Source organism: Rhinolophus sinicus, linkage group LG02, assembly GCF_036562045.2.
Source record: "Rhinolophus sinicus isolate RSC01 linkage group LG02, ASM3656204v1, whole genome shotgun sequence".
In the NCBI taxonomy this organism is placed as follows: Eukaryota; Metazoa; Chordata; class Mammalia; order Chiroptera; family Rhinolophidae; genus Rhinolophus; species Rhinolophus sinicus.
The window spans coordinates 153,840,670-153,856,800 of record NC_133752.1 but is presented as its reverse complement, the minus strand read 5'-3'; the positions used below and the strand labels follow the sequence as shown (position 1 = coordinate 153,856,800).

The 16,131-nt window shown below is 35.4% G+C and overlaps 1 protein-coding gene across 3 annotated transcripts in view; it reads right to left on the bottom strand.

The window, feature by feature from the left end:
- NELL2 (neural EGFL like 2) overlaps positions 1 to 16,131 on the bottom strand; it is a 316,189-nt gene that overhangs the window by 11,427 nt on the left and 288,631 nt on the right. For all 3 annotated transcript variants that reach the window (XM_019748417.2, XM_074325809.1, XM_019748418.2), the window contains exon 17: positions 9,364 to 9,504. In XM_019748417.2, the coding sequence (XP_019603976.2) occupies positions 9,364 to 9,504 (141 nt within the window). The remainder of the gene's footprint in view (positions 1 to 9,363; positions 9,505 to 16,131) is intronic.

Below are 16,131 nucleotides of genomic sequence, written 5' to 3'. Positions count from 1 at the left end.
TCATCTTGGGATTTCACAAGAAAATATTATCATGCTTGACTTCAAACACCAAATAACCTTGGTCAGATTTTTAACTTTTATACCTCTGTAAATACCATTAGGCTATACAAAACACTCATTGTTTTTTTTATTAGTTGCAGGTGTACAAAACAATGTAGTAGTTAGACATTTATACCCCTCAAAGAGTGATAACCCCCCTCCCCCAATCTACTACCCCTCCGACATCATGTATAGCTGTTACAATTCCAGTGACTCTATTCCCTATGCTGCACTCCACATCCTGTGACCATATGTATGTGTGTGTGTGTGTGTGTATATATATATATATATATATATATATATACATATATATATACATACATACATATATACGTGTATATATATGTGTGTGTATATATATATATAGTCCTATTCTTAACTTTCAAAAAATACAACTATATATTAAATTATAGTTGTGTTTTTTGAAAGTTAAGTATAGGACTCAATTTATCAAACAAAAACAGTTTGGCAGTGGAAATTCTAAAAGCACCAATAATATTTTATTGGGGAAATTATCCTCAATGTTAAAATGGTACTTATGGAAAATCCTTTCTTAGTGGGAGATAAAATGTCATGGGAACCCTGAGGCGTTTTATTCAGTTTCAAGCCCTATTCTCACAGCCATGTCACCCACATGTAAGCTCTTCTCAGGGTTCTGATGAAGCGTCCTTCACTTACAGTCCAAGTATTTTCATACTGTTCTTACACCCTGCCCCTCACCCATGGAAGGGAAAGGTACCATCAGCAATTACCATGGCTCTCACAAAGAATCCACCATTTCTTAACTTTTCCATTTCAGATTATCGTTTCATCTCCTACCTGACTCAATTGGCAACTGCCCATTCTTCACCCGACCTCACCTATTTCATGGCAATCACAGCCTAAAGCATTTTCATACAGATGAAAAGCAAACATCTTGACCCACAGATCAGGTCCATAGGAGGAGACGTGATTCATTTTATTTGTCCCAGTAATTTAAAGGTCACAAGCCAAAATACATTTCAGGGATATTGTATGAGGGGCAGTGAGCAGTTATTTCCCATTTCATCTGTTTCCTCTGAGTAAAGGTCAAGAAAGAATGAATTAAATCACAGCAGGAAAAGTAGGTTGGCGAGGAGATGGAATGCACAGCTTTTAACTACGGGAAATGTACACCTATTTTACTTGAATTTTCAAAAAAATAGAGTAGTAAATATCTTCCTTAAGTAGTTTGATTTCAACAGCATTGGAGACATGGGCTAGTCAAGATTATACATTTGCCATCTTAAATTCTTAAACACTTAAATTCCGTGATATACGCATTCCTGAAAATAAGCCACATGATATATTTCTATTTACCTTGATTGTTTTAAATAGCTCCCATCTCAACAAAACCAATGAATTGAGACAATAACTGAAAGGTTTTATTATAACTACAATGAACTCTATTAGCTTGATTTGCCAAGGACAATGGTCCTTATAATTATAGATGATGATCAAAAGGAGAACTGTTAGCCAGTATGAGGATACTTTAAAATATTTTTAAGGTACATTGGTTAATATATATTTTTTCAGATTAGAGGAAATTTTCTCTTGGTATTGGAAATGACAATTTTAAAGTAGCTCTGTATTTGATCTATTCAGGATAATAAGGTATATTTGATGAGTTGATCTTTGTCTCCTATTAAATATTCTTATAACTAGAAATTATAGTAAGCAGGAAAAACATTAAACATTATTTGGTCTCTATGACCACAAACTCTACAAATACCTCTTACTACATCGCCCTTTAAATATACACTGTAAGGACATTATTTCATCAATGGCAATGGCTGGATTTTTACAATTGTTTCATTTTGCCTGACATTTAAAATAAAAGCTCTGATATGTGTTGCATTTTTCCCTTAAAGGCACAGAGAGTCTTTGGATTTGCTGTAGAAGACAAAGATAAGATGTCCATGCACAAAAAGAGTACATGTTCTTAAATAAAGTGCACTTACAATAAAGAAATAGAATAAAAAGTTATTCACAATAATGGTTGACATGTAATACATGGAGAAATGTGCAGGCAGAAACATCATAATGGACTATTACCTTTTTTTATCCAATGGGATTTGAATTAATTTTAACTCATCTTGCCTTTCCTGCTTATCTACACTAGGTTTCCCAATGCAGAGGCTATTCTCAATTTAATGGTAATATAGAATTTTGGAATTCATTTTTATATATAGTTTTATTATAAGAAAGGTTCCTAAATTAAATATACATAAAGGGTATATATTCTGCTTTGACAAAGCTACTATGGGATATAAAAATTGCAACTTTAAAAATATATGTAAGGAACTCATACAACTCAACAACAAAAAAGCAAACATTCCAATTAAAAAATGGGCAGAGGACCTGAATAGACATTTCTCCAAAGAGGACATACAGATGGCCAACAGACATATAAAAGATGCTCAACATCCCTAATCACCAGAGAAATGCAAATAAAAAACACAATGAGATATTACCTCACCCAGTTAGACTGGCTATCATCAACAAGACAAATAATAACAAGTGTTGGAGAGGCTGTGGAGAAAAAGGAACCCTCATACAATGTTGGAGGGAATGCAGATTGGTGCAGCCGCTATGGAAGACAGTGTGGAGGTTCCTCAAAAAATTAAGAATAGAATTACCGTATGACCCAGCAATCTCTTTCCTGGGTATCTACTCAAAAAATCTGAAACATTTATCCATAAAGATATATGTGCTCCACTGTTCACTGCTGCTTTATTTATGTTGGCCAAGACATGGAAACAACCAAAGTATCTTTCGATAGATGATTGGATAAAGAAGATGTGGCATATATATACAATGGAATACTATTCTGCCATTAGAAAAGATGAAATAGTGCCATTTGCAACAACATGGATGTATCTTGAGATTATAATGCTAAATGAAATAAGTCAGATAGAAAAAGTCGAGAGCCATATGATTTCACCAATACATGGGATATAAAACTGAAAACAACAAAGGAACAAGACAAACAAATAAAGAAACAAAAACTCATAGACATAGACAATAGTTTAGTGGTTACCAGAGGGGAAGGGGGGAAGGGGGTGGTAGATGAGGGTAAAGGGGATCCAATATATGGTGATGGAAAGAGAACTGACTCTGGGTGGTAAATACACAATTTGACATATAGATGATGTATTACAGAATTGTACACCTGAAATACATGTAACTTTACTAACCATTGCCACCCAAATAAACTTTAATTAAAAAAAAAAGTATCGATAACCTCTTTAGTGAGTGACTGAAAAAATAATGTTGCTAAAACCAATGGTCAATTATCAGTTCTTATCTAACTTGATCTAGCAGTAGCATTTGACACAATTTATTCCTTCTGGCTAATAAATTTTCTTTACTTGTTTCCTATCACATGCTCCTTGGTAGCTTTTTGGGGATCTTTCTTCTGCCCACATACACACTCTTCAGGTGTGGCAACTAAACTATGAATAAGATTTAGCCAAGCAAAGAGATGGTAAAGAGTGGTCCAGTCAGAGATAAGAGTGTGTCTGAAGCATGACATTTAAAGTCATCAAGATATGTGGAAGGAACAGAATGTTGGTACGACTTGACTGTCTAGGCAAAGCAGAGTAGGTAAATATGCAGCTAAAAAGGTACTCAGGGCCCAAGTAAAGGTCATGTTATGAAATTTGAACTTTATCATAAAGACAATACAATGTCATTTTAAGGAACTGCAAAAAAAAATAATAATCATAATCAGATCTCCGTTTTAGAAAGATTCTTTCGGTTTCATTTTGGTAAAGGGATTTCAGTGGATTACAATTTGAAGCCAGGAAATAAATTAATAGGCTGTTTCGCTAGCCCAGGCAAGAGATGGTCATATCATAAAAGCAAACACTTCTATAGTGGTGGTATTACCAGATTCTAAGTACTTTCATATAATGACTCATGTAATCCTCTCAACAACTGGGAAGGTATAATTATTATCCCCGTTGTCCAGTTCAGGAAATTGAGGCATAGAAATGTTGCTCAACTTTCTCAAGGTCACACAGTCAGTAAGGTGTGAGCCCAGATGGGAACCCAGACAGTCAAGGCTCCAAGTCTGTGCTGCGAAGCACAATCCTGTATCGAATGGTAGCAGTGGGGATGCAAAGAAAGAAACAGCAAAGAGAATCTTCCAAGAAAGAAACAATAAAGATAAAGCAATGTAGGGATTTGTTGGCTCCATAGATGAGGGAGAGGGAGGGGTCATGAACAATGGCTTGGAAAATTTGGTTGATGATTATTTAGAGAAAGAAGAGCAAGACTTTGCTGAGAAGTGGAGTGTGTGGCAGGGATGAGGAAAGACATGAGTTAGTTTAGTACACGGAATTATACTTTCCTCTGGGCTTCCAAGTAGAGCTGTCCAATAAGTAATTGGATATATGGGTCTGGAGTTCAGAAAAAAAACTGGGCCAAAATATGAATTGGGTGAAGATATACTTTTATCATTCCCTTTCTCAAAAATAGTCCTTCAGACTCAAATTCACACTTCTTAGTAAGGCATTTAAAGCTAGTTCCTTTGCTTGCACTCTCTTTCCCTATCTCAACTTGCCAATAATAGCATCATATTGAAGTCCTAAAACAAATGCTAGAACTTAAGTCTTTCTTGATCCCAAACAGGAAATAATTTCTCTTTTTGTTTGCTTACAGCCCTGAATTTATATTTTTTCTCAAGTATTTATCATTTTCAACCTTGTACCTTTCTCCTCTATGAAAAAACTCACCAGATTCTATCTTGTATAACAATTTTTATTATACATTTCTTATCTCTTCTCTGGAGAATTACCTCAAGGTACCTGTGCATATATTCAGTAACTACTTGTTGAGTTGAATTGGATTCACTTCATTTTGTCCTTTTTCTTGATTTAGGTTAAGGATTCATAGTATTTAGCTGGGACATAATACCAAAAAGATACTATCCTATGAACCTTATTTCTTTTTGGTCTTACGAGTTCAAAAACCTCACCAAGCTTACAGAGAATCCAGAAATTAAAACAATAAAGTGAAATGCAGGCATGAAAATAAAATATTATTATGTGGCAAAAAAAATACCATGGCTTTATTCTCAGAGAAAGACAAATTTTGGGGCACAGCAGAAATAATGATATGGATAAGAAAAATGGTATTCTGGCACATTTCCTGGGGATTAAATCCTTATACCTCTGAGATAAGTGGGTGTGCCAAAGAGCATACACTATGTATGAATGTGGCTTATAAATTTGTGTGTTGTGGATCACACAACTGTAGCCCCCAAATCGTGAAATAGTGTATAGTGTCTAATGATGTCTGCAAGTATGAATCTTATGCTTCAGAGTAACTGTAAACACACTACTGTACTTTGTTCACTCTGAAATGGTTTTTGTTGCTGTACAGCAATAGAAAAATGGCACCTACTCAGAAATAATCATACTCTTAAAACTGCATTCTTCTAAATACTAATATAACAATTCTACAAATCACTGAAATTGCAGTGAATTGGTAGGTGTTTAGAAGAAGCATTTTAGTCTTTTCTTTCTTATAACATAGGTGGGTTCTTTTAAAAGAATCCTCCAGAACACATTGTCTTCAGAAAGAGTAATAGATTTTTCTGCCAAACATTATAAATTCTATTAGAAGATGATAATAGAATCATCATTCCAGAATTGTGGTTATTAAAAAATAAGATTTTCCCATTGTTTCGGTGTTTATGGCATTTCCTTAAAGCCTTTTCTGTGTACGCGTCTCACAGAATTCTTTACTTCCCTATCTTCATCTTTATTATATATTTCTTTAATGGCTAGTTTAAGGTTCCTGTTATTTTCTGAACACTCAAGCATGCATTAATTATGTTTTGTCCTGATCACCACTGCATATATTTCTAACATAGCTAGTATAAATCATACTATATCTGCTTTTAACATAGGTTTTGTTCCTAACATACTTCTGATTAAAATCATACATCTCAATAATTTTCATTATAAAAATAAAGATATCATGTACTGTGTGCCAAGAAGTATTGTAGACACTGATGACTGACAAGTAAACAAATTCCATGACTCTTGAGGCTTACATTCTGTACCAGATAATAAGCAAGTGAACAAATTAATACATACAATCATTTCGGGTAATTTATAATTTGTATGCAGAAAAGTGAAGCAGAGTAAGTGAATAGCATCAGGGGTAGGACGCTATTTGAAATTGGTAGTCCAGGAAAAGCGATATTAGAGGAAATCTGAATTAAATGAAAGAAGAAGCATGTAAAGATCTGGGGAAAGACCATTCCAGACAAAAAGAACAGCATATGAGAAGGGAATCAGTTTGGTATATTTGAGAAATGTCAAGAAAGCCAAGTACCCATATCATGTAGACCCTTGTAAACCATTGTTAGGGTATGAATCTTACTCTTCCCTGGAGAGGGAAAGGAGGAGCCTGTGGGGTTTATGAGAAAGTCAGGAGAGAGTGGTGTCCTCAAAACCAAGTGAATAAAGTTATTTCGAGAGGAAAAAATGATTGACGGGGCTTAACAACTGAGTTGTCAAGTAAAGAGATAGTAATTGACCAGTGGGATTGGCAAGATGGACAATCGTTAGTAATCTTAAAGGAAAGCATTCACTGGAGTAGTGCGACTAAAATCTCACTGGAAACAAGAAAACAGAGACACCAAGTCTGGAAAATTCGAAAAGCTTTGTTCTAAAAGAGAGCAGAAAATGGAGGAAATGTTTGGAGAATCAGGTGATGCAAAGCAAAGTTGCTTTTTGTTTGTTTTTGTTTTATTTTTGAAAGATGGGTATTACTCCAGGCTATCTGTATGGTAAAAAGAATGATGCAGTAGGAAAAGAGTACGTATGACATGGAAGTGAAAATGCATAGTACACGGGCAGAGAACTCATGTCAACAACAGGGGATGAGATGCAATGTACAATGGAGGGTTTACTTTTTCATAGGAGAAATGAAACTTTAATGAAACAGGAGGGAGGGAAAGCAGCAGATACAGACATAAATGAGAGTCAGCTAATATAGCCTAGCAAAAGTGAAGTACTTCTGTTTTCCCAGTTAAATAAGAAGGATGGCCATCAACTAAAAATGATGAGAAAGGAGTGGTATCCAAGATTTGAGGAAACTGGAGAAGGTATGACATAGTTGTATCAGAGAGTTACAGGGGAAAGTAATTAAGGACATAAAATAGGAATGCTGGACAATGCTCATGGCCCTTGTAGTAGGTAGCCTAGCAGATGGCCCTCAATGATCCCCATCATTTAATATTTAGGCTCTTATGTAATCCTCTCCCCCAGAATGTGGGCTGGACTTATTGACTCACTTCTAACAAACAGAATATGGGGAAAGTGATGAAATGTCACATCTGAGATTAAGTTATAAAAAGGCTGTGGCTTCCATCTTGGGCATTTGTTCTCTCTTGAATTGCTTATTTTAGCAGAAGCCAGCTCCCATGTATTGAGGCAGCCCTGTGGAGTGACTCATGATAAGGAAACAAGACCTGCCAACAGCTAGATGAGTGACCTTGGAAATAAATCCCCATTTCCCCCACTCCCACCCCAGACAAGTCTTCAAAATGAGACCATAGCCCTGGCCAATAACTTGACAGCAGCCTCATGAGAAATCTCAAACCAGAGGCATCTGCCAAAGCTGTTGTCAGATAATTTTTGTTGTTTTTAGCTGCTAAGTTTTGGGGGTAATTTGTTATGTGTCAATAGATAACTAATACAGCCCTCTTGAGATTTGAGGTCATAAATTTAAAACATAATAAATGCAGTTACAAATGTAAAAGATAGCAAAGATATATGTTTTTTCTATTCATGTTCTGATGTGCAGAAAAGAGTGTACAGAATACTAAGCAAAATTAAACACAGGTTACCCCTAGAGGAAAAAAGGAAAGGATGGGGAAAAGGGGATGAAATGAGAACATATTTTCAACTTTAATCTGTATATTTCTGTATGAGTTGAATTATTTATAATCATTCTTTACGTATATACCTTAAAGTAAAAGACAATTTGAACAAAGAAAGTAGCGCTGAAGATTTCTTTCTCATAATATATATAGAATACACGTAAAATAGTTTATCAGGGAAGCAAAATCACACTGATCTGCTTCTTGAACTGCAATCTGTGGTTGCTGGCATTCTCTACAGGGCTGAAAGTAGCCACTCTGGAACATTGAGAAGTGCAAGGTAAAGCCCTCAGACCGCAGAGAAATGGTTATTTGCAAATGCCAGGTTTTAGCCTCCGGTAAGGCAATGGTATTCCCATTCCTATGTGAAAATCCGGATGGACCCTTTGCTTAAGGTCCAGGGCTCTGCAGCCACTGGCAAAGCATGCTGGGAGGCTTGGCATCTATCACCCGTCTGTTTAACTTTTCTCTGTGTGAAAACCTTTTGAGGCACAAGGATAAAAGATATCTTATCATTTAGGTGTCAAGTACTGTTAAGTAAGATTCTCCAAGGTTTTCATTGACTGTGTCATTTTAGCCAAATTATTCTCTCAGTCTGTTACTCTATGAAGGTATAAAATACAAATGGAGAAAAAAATGACGTTTTGAGGTTTGTTTTGTTCTCCATTCCTGTGCCTAAGTTCTGATGACAAATCCTTTCAGTGTGGGTGGTTTCCCTGGTAATTACTCACTGGGCTGTGCTTACTCTGCCTACTTTCTAAAAATTGTGCCTCTCAGAAGGTATAGCAATGCAGTTTGTCAATTCAATGAAAATAATTCAAAATTAATGGTAGATAATTGAATATAATCTTGTTGAATTTTCCACCCCTATTCGATTGAAATCTTTCAAACAGGGACCATATCTTCTGTATTTAACATTCAGCATTCACAAAACATCCCTTACTTTGCCAGGCAAGTGATATGTTAAAAATAGCCTAGAGTAGCATAAATCATGTCGATTATATTTGGCCACATCATCATTGCATTTCCTCTACCCCCTTTTTCTCTCTATCCTGCTTCCCTCATCTATTTTTTTCTCGCTCTTTTTAGGTCACATTTTCGCATGCTGCCATTCACAAACTGATCTGATACTATGGCTTTATTCATTCTAAAAATACCCTTCAACAGTTGCAAATATCCACGGAGAATTGGTTTAATGTCACAAATTTTAATTATTTAACAATCAGTTATCATAATTAGCAAGCAAAAGTTAGATTTTAACATGCTTCCAATCACTGTTGTATAAGTACACAGCAAAAATCACCAATAACTTAAACATCAGGTCAATGCCTACTATTTACATGTTACTGTATATTCCTCAAGTTCAACAAGAGTTCTTAAACTCTAGGTCTTCTCCTTGTACTGACCTTCACATGATTCTCCACTTGGTGAAAACATCCCATTGTCATGGTACCCATCTCTGCACTCACAGTGGTACCATCCAGGCAGGTTAATGCAGGTAGCACGGCTGTCACACTGAACAAAGCCATCAGAGCACTCATCAATGTCTGTTTGGCAAAAAAAAAAAAAAAAGAAGAAAAAAAAAAGGGATGTTAATACAATTGCTACTGTTCTCTCCAAGAAACAAACATATCCTACTAGATGGCTACTGAAATTTTAGGGCCAGCAAATCCTCAAAACGGAGAAAAACGTAAGATCAAGAAAGTCTACTTGGTTACTGAAAGCTATACAGAAAGAATGTAGTGGATTAGAAACAGGAGAAACATCTAGACGATTTCTCTATTGCAGAACTCGTCGAACTATAGAAAATGGAAAGAAACCATCTGTGATAGTTAACAGTGCCACCCACCAGGTATTTCCAGCTCTTCTGGACACAAGCTAGGATTGCCATGTGACTTCCTGAAGCTAATTAGGGAGTGACATGTGTCACTTCTAGGCAGAGCTTTAAAGATGCAGTGTGTGATTCACATGTTCCCTCCCCTATCACAGTGATCAGCAATTTCCAGAAGCTCTGAAGATCAGCCCGAGTTCCTAAGTGAGAATGATGTGGGATACATTCCTTTTCTACTTGGGATGGACATTTAGTATGAGCAGGAAATCAACCGTTTTGCTTTAAGCCACTGAGATTTTAGGGTCTTTTACTGCTATCAGCATAGCCTATCCTAACCTGACTAATATTATCATTGATCATTAATATATAGCAATAGCATTCATGTATCAACATGCTTCATATTTTTGAGAATATATACCATTTACGTCATTTTTAATGGGTTTCACAAATATTACCTCATTTAATCCTCAACAAAAATATCACAATATACATAGCATATCACAGATATAAAACAAAAATGAGGCAAAAGGATATTATGGGATTTAACCAAGGTCACCTGAAAGTTCACAGTTGTCAGGTGTGTTTGCCTCCATACAAAGTAGACACAGACTGAAATTGGCAAAATTGTCTAAACGAAGAGAACTATATATTTTGAGTCTCATATATTTCTTCCAGTGGCTTATTACTATTCCCAAATATTGTGAGAGAGCCCTTTATTCTCCTGTTCAGTCTGTTGCACAATGGGAACATGCAATACCATCCAAGTCTCTTCCTTTGCTCACAGAGGAAAAAGTAATTCCTGTTGCTGCCTTACAAAGTATCTCCTTCTCAAACACCTTCTGGGTTTCTGGGGTCGAGTCAGACCCTGCTAAGTGGTCTGATGGCACTGCACCATTGTAGCTGCCCAAAATATCCACATGCACCCCTCTGCCTTCTTGACAGCCCTATACTGTGACTGAAGACTCCTTAGGAGGGTCGGCTAGCCCTTTCTTATATGCTTCCCACACCTGCGTCATACTTCCTGCTGCATTGGTGTGGCACAATGGCGTCCTTCATGTTGAAGGGAAGGCCAGTGAGTTTTTAGAGGCCTCTCCGCCAAGAGAGTCGGCTCCAGCTTCAGCAGAATCTGCCTCCTTTCTATTTTAGTCATATCTAATTCCAAATTCTTGAAAATATAACATTATTTCTAAACTTAGAATGTTTTTGCCTCTGTGGTGACTCTTCTGAAGACTCAGTTCCCACAATCAGTAATCCTTACTGTCAAAATCATTGTAGTAACCAGATCAGCTAACCATTGACTTCCTGACACATAGCTGATGTGGACTGCTTCCATGTACTAAAGGCCTCATAGGTTTTATGAAACAGCCTGTTTGTATTTCAAAGGCCTCCATAACTCATGAACCTCTGATTATAAATGGAACTAAAATGTTATGCTCATTTCAGCTTTATACGGTCTTTTCTTCTAACCCAAATGATGCAGAAAATTGATTATGTCATTTCTTAGGTGTATGGACAAAAGAAACAGGTTGGAATTTAAGCTTTAGAAGTGAGTTTATTGGAAGAAAGCCATGAGGGGAATATTTAGAACATCTCACTTTCGAAGAATTTGGTCCTTACTGTTGGTGATTTGGAACTATGAATGGAACAGAGCCTTCTCCACTGAAGCAACTTTTGCATCTATATTTAGCTTTTAATTTAGTCCTTTTATTCTTGCCTGAACACAGTTGCAGGGTTACTTCAGATCCCATGACACATATACACATTTCAATTTTTACTTCTCACTTATTTTCTCTTGTCACTCTTTTCAATGACCAGGCCCACTCTTATACTGCCTCCTCCCCACTTCTTTTTATTACATCACAGCAACCTTCCTTGGTCTTAAACATACTCATTAAAGATTAATAGATATGCATTGCATTATATTACTTAGTTTTCAAAAGACGGGTGATGTATTGGCTATAATGTATTTTCATATACAGTTTGAGAATTATTTTATTACGTAATTACTACCACTAAGTAGTATTTTAGAGGATGAATGTGCGTATATGTATCACTCATTAATTCACCATTCAGTATCTATTGATTACCTGTTATGTGCCAACTACTAAGTGCTGGGGAAACAAGGAATCACAAACCAGAAGCAATTTCTGCCCTCATCGGGTTTACTATCTATCTAAATTGTGTTTTATTTTAAGAAAATTAAATTTATGAAAATCTGAATTTATAATCATATAGGACAGTGCTCCCGCAACATATTACACATCTACCACCACGGGTATGGTAGTTAGGTGATATAGGCAGATCTTTTATATTAATAGCTACATATTTATATTTCTGAATTATTTCCATTTATAGCAAGTGATACTAATAATATTAATAATGCTAATAATTGTAATAATACTAATAATAGCAAAATTGTATTTGAATTTAAAAAGTGAGAAGGATTACAGAAACAATATTCAGTAAATATTGGTATAAATGGTGTATGAATATGACAAAAATTATGAAGGTGGTATACTAACGACTGAAGTTTTAAAAACAAACACCAGTATATAGTATGGAATGATTATTCACATTTCAGAAGGATCTGTGAGTAATTCCTTAGGTAGTGAAATGCCTTCATTCATTTAAAATATGATTCAATTTATACAATACATAAGTATACATATGTCATAGTTCAAATTATATATTTGCTACCATTTAGGATAGGAAAGAAAAACCAGCCAGATAACATATATTTCTTCATTTTATACTTTCATGTTCCTGATAATTTTGATTTGTTTATACAAACTTTTCTACTTTGGTGAAAGTCAACAGAAAATAAAATTGTGCTTGAATTGCCAGAGTACGCACTTCCTAGCAGAAAGTAACTTTGTCTCATGGCTGTAGTTAAAGCCAAAGATAAAACAAACAGCCTCCTCTGTAAGTTATTTGATGTCCTTAGTTAATCAGTAAATATTTAGTAAGCGAAGAATAGAAGTCTGATCCACGATTTAAGAATTAAGAATATTCTATCTATACACAAATGTGGATATTACTATGAGTTATAATATATAGGTGTACACAAATTATGCTTACATTTTGGGTAATAACAGAAAGCAGTAAAAAAAAAATTCAAAGAATTTATTTCTTGGATACTATCTTTAGGTCAGTTAAAACCAAACTTCAAGTTATATAATTGAGTAAGACATACGGAGAATAGCAGACCTAGGGGAGAAAAACATTATTTTATTCCACATATAAACTACCAAGTTTGAACAAATTACTTTGCACACTCAATAAAAGTATTCAAAAACATAGCACAGAGTGTATAAGCTCCTATGATTTAGTCTTGATTGTAAGGACCTTAATTCTACACTCTGTAGGCACATTATACAAAAAACTAAAAATAAAGTTTATGAAAAACTATAATTTCATTATGTATTCTGCCTTAGAAAGGGACTATTTCCTATTTCCTTAGGGACAATTAGAACTTTTTCAGTAGCTACGTTTAGAACAGTCAGCTAGTGATGATATTCAGAGGCTGTCCCAAAGCACAGAAAATTCTGAAATCCAAAAGACATTTAGCCATCCAGCAACAGTCATGAATAGCAGTCAGACTCCAGGGATCAAAATCGCCCTAGATAATAAAACTGGAAAGCACCGCTGAGGATAGATTTTCTCGAAAGCACACATGTGTTGAGGCAATCATTAAAAACAAACCAACACGCAGAAGAACAAGAAAGGAAAATGTATGAATATACAAAAAGCTCACACGTGTCAGTCAGTGTCTTGTTTTCTTTGTTTTTCTCAGGTACAACTAAGACGGGGTGCCTCCTACAATCGCATACTGGCTTCAGAGGCAGCCACTGAAAATGGCTTTTGCCAGAAGCATTTAAAGGGCAACTTTAGAAAATGACAAACTATTTCCTTGTAAAATTAAATGTAGTTATAAAATGAGATACTTGAGTGATAACCTCTTTCTCACGCATAGTAACAGTTATTTGTATCATAACAACATAACTAAGAACAATAAAGAATAAAAAATAGTGCAAAGGTCTAGAATGATTCACACCTACAATAGATCCTCACCATTAGTTTAACTTGCTTCCTTTTCAGCTCAGGGGAAAATGATTAGTTGCTACTCTATACAAAGAAAAGAAAAAGCAATTATTTTTGTAAATGAGCACACCATTTTTAATGGCAAAGTCAAAGAATGAAAGTACTGTCTTTCATACCATTTATCATTAATAAAACATTGACATTTCTCATATAGTAACTTGGACTATTTATATCGCTATCTTACACACTGGTAGTTAAATTATATTGATAAACAGCAGGCAATTAAACATCCTCAAAACAATTAATCAACTCTTGATTACCCACATGTGGAGTATTTGCTTTCTAGATTATCTGCATCATTTTTTTTTTTTTTTAAATCACTAAGTTATTTCCCTCTGTCTCTTGTTGATCTTCTGGGGAGTCTGCTTTCACCATTTAGATGTGAGTGCTCAAGGAATGCAAACTCATGTGAGCATTATATTATTTTTAATAACTATGCCAGTTGTGGATATAAAGTATTGTCCAAAATTTCATAAGAAGACTGATTTTCTGAAATGATTTTTAAAAATAAAATATAACCAATTTTAAAAATCATGAAATCCTCCTCGCAAGTTGGGTGATGACATTGCTGATTTAGTGAAAATTTTCATTATTTTATAGTTCATAATTAGGAAATTAATGGCTGCTCTTTTAAAAAAGCATAATATAATTTATCATCGTATCATTTAGTCTCCACAACGACCATGTGATATAGCCTTACTGTTTTGTCATAGACAAAAGAGTTGTGGGAGCAGATACACTGGCCAAGGTCACACAACAGAGCAGAACTCTTTCAATTCCTAGTCCAGTGCTCTCTCTCCTACATCAGACTGCCTTTCAAGACCAACTCTCGGCCAATCACAAATAGTTCAGTGGTTACCAGAGGGTGAGGGTGGAGGGGAGTACAAGATGAGGGTAAATGGGGTCAAATACATGGTGATGGAAGGAGAACTGACTCTGGGTGGTAAACACACAACGTGATATATAGATGATGAATTACAGAATTTTATACCTGAAACCTATGTAACTTTACTAACCATTGTCACCCCAATAAACTTTAATTTTAAAAAAGAAAGAAAGAAAAGAAACAGCTTACCCTTTGAGATATCTCAGGGTGTATCTTAAGGTGAGTGAATTCTACCTCTTTGGCTTGTTAGTTGTATAACTTCGAATATTTTACAAAACCTTTTTGAGTTTTCTGTTCCTGAACTAGAAATAATTCTCTCTCAATAGTTTGTTGTTAACTACCTCAGTTAACTATCCAAGGCCTCATAGAAATGATACCTGGCTAATTACAAGCATTCAATATGTGAAAATTCCACCTCCACCTCTAAAATAACCCTTCAGAGTTTACAAAGTATGTTCACTTGTCATTTGATTAATTGAAAAGGAGCAGAGGGAAATAGTTTTACAAGTAGGGTTTAGTCCAGAGAATGTCTTTTCTTCTGTGGACAAGTGGGAGCCACTGAAGAGTTAAGAGTGGAGTGATATGATCTAAGGTACACTTCACAAAGAACAGGGCAACACTTATATGTTGGTCAGATGGGACTGGGCAAGACTCGAGCCAGTCTCATATTCTGTTGAGGCTGTTTATCCTTGTTTATGAAAAAGGTTATAAAGATTAAAAAAAAAAAAAGTGGAAATAGGGTTAAAGAAGCATGTATTTTTTCTAACGCTATCTTTAGTCAGTATACAAGGCCCTTTCATGTCCCCTCTGTTGGTGTCAGACCAGCGAAGTTCATGTGCCAGATGTCTGGGGACGTACACAGAGAAAGAAGACCAAGACAACTTGAATGTTTTGCGGTTCCTGGAAACTTATTTTATCATTTCCCTTTTGTCCCCCCTTTAGAGCCTTTGCATGTGGTGTCCCTACTGCCTGGAATGTTCTCTCTTTCTCATCCCCCTACCCAGTTAGTTAGCTATTTCTCATCAGTGTGTGTCTCATACTAAAATTAATTTCCTTGGGGAAACTTTTCTTGCCTCCAAAAGCTGTGTTAGATCTCCTATTGCTCATTGTTTTTATACTTTCCCCCATGTTCCTGGTATTTTGCCATAATATTAACTATCACAAGAATTTTTTTTTCTTTTTTTTCTTTTTTGGTCTAAGATTGAAAATATTACACTGACTTAATTAGAATTACTTCAATACTGGAGAAAGTCTGCCCTATCTTTTACGTCCTTTTTAAAAGTATCTTGATTATTGGCCTTTTTGTCTACCAGTTTGTGAATTTCTCAGCAATAAAACAAAACAAAACAAAAAAAG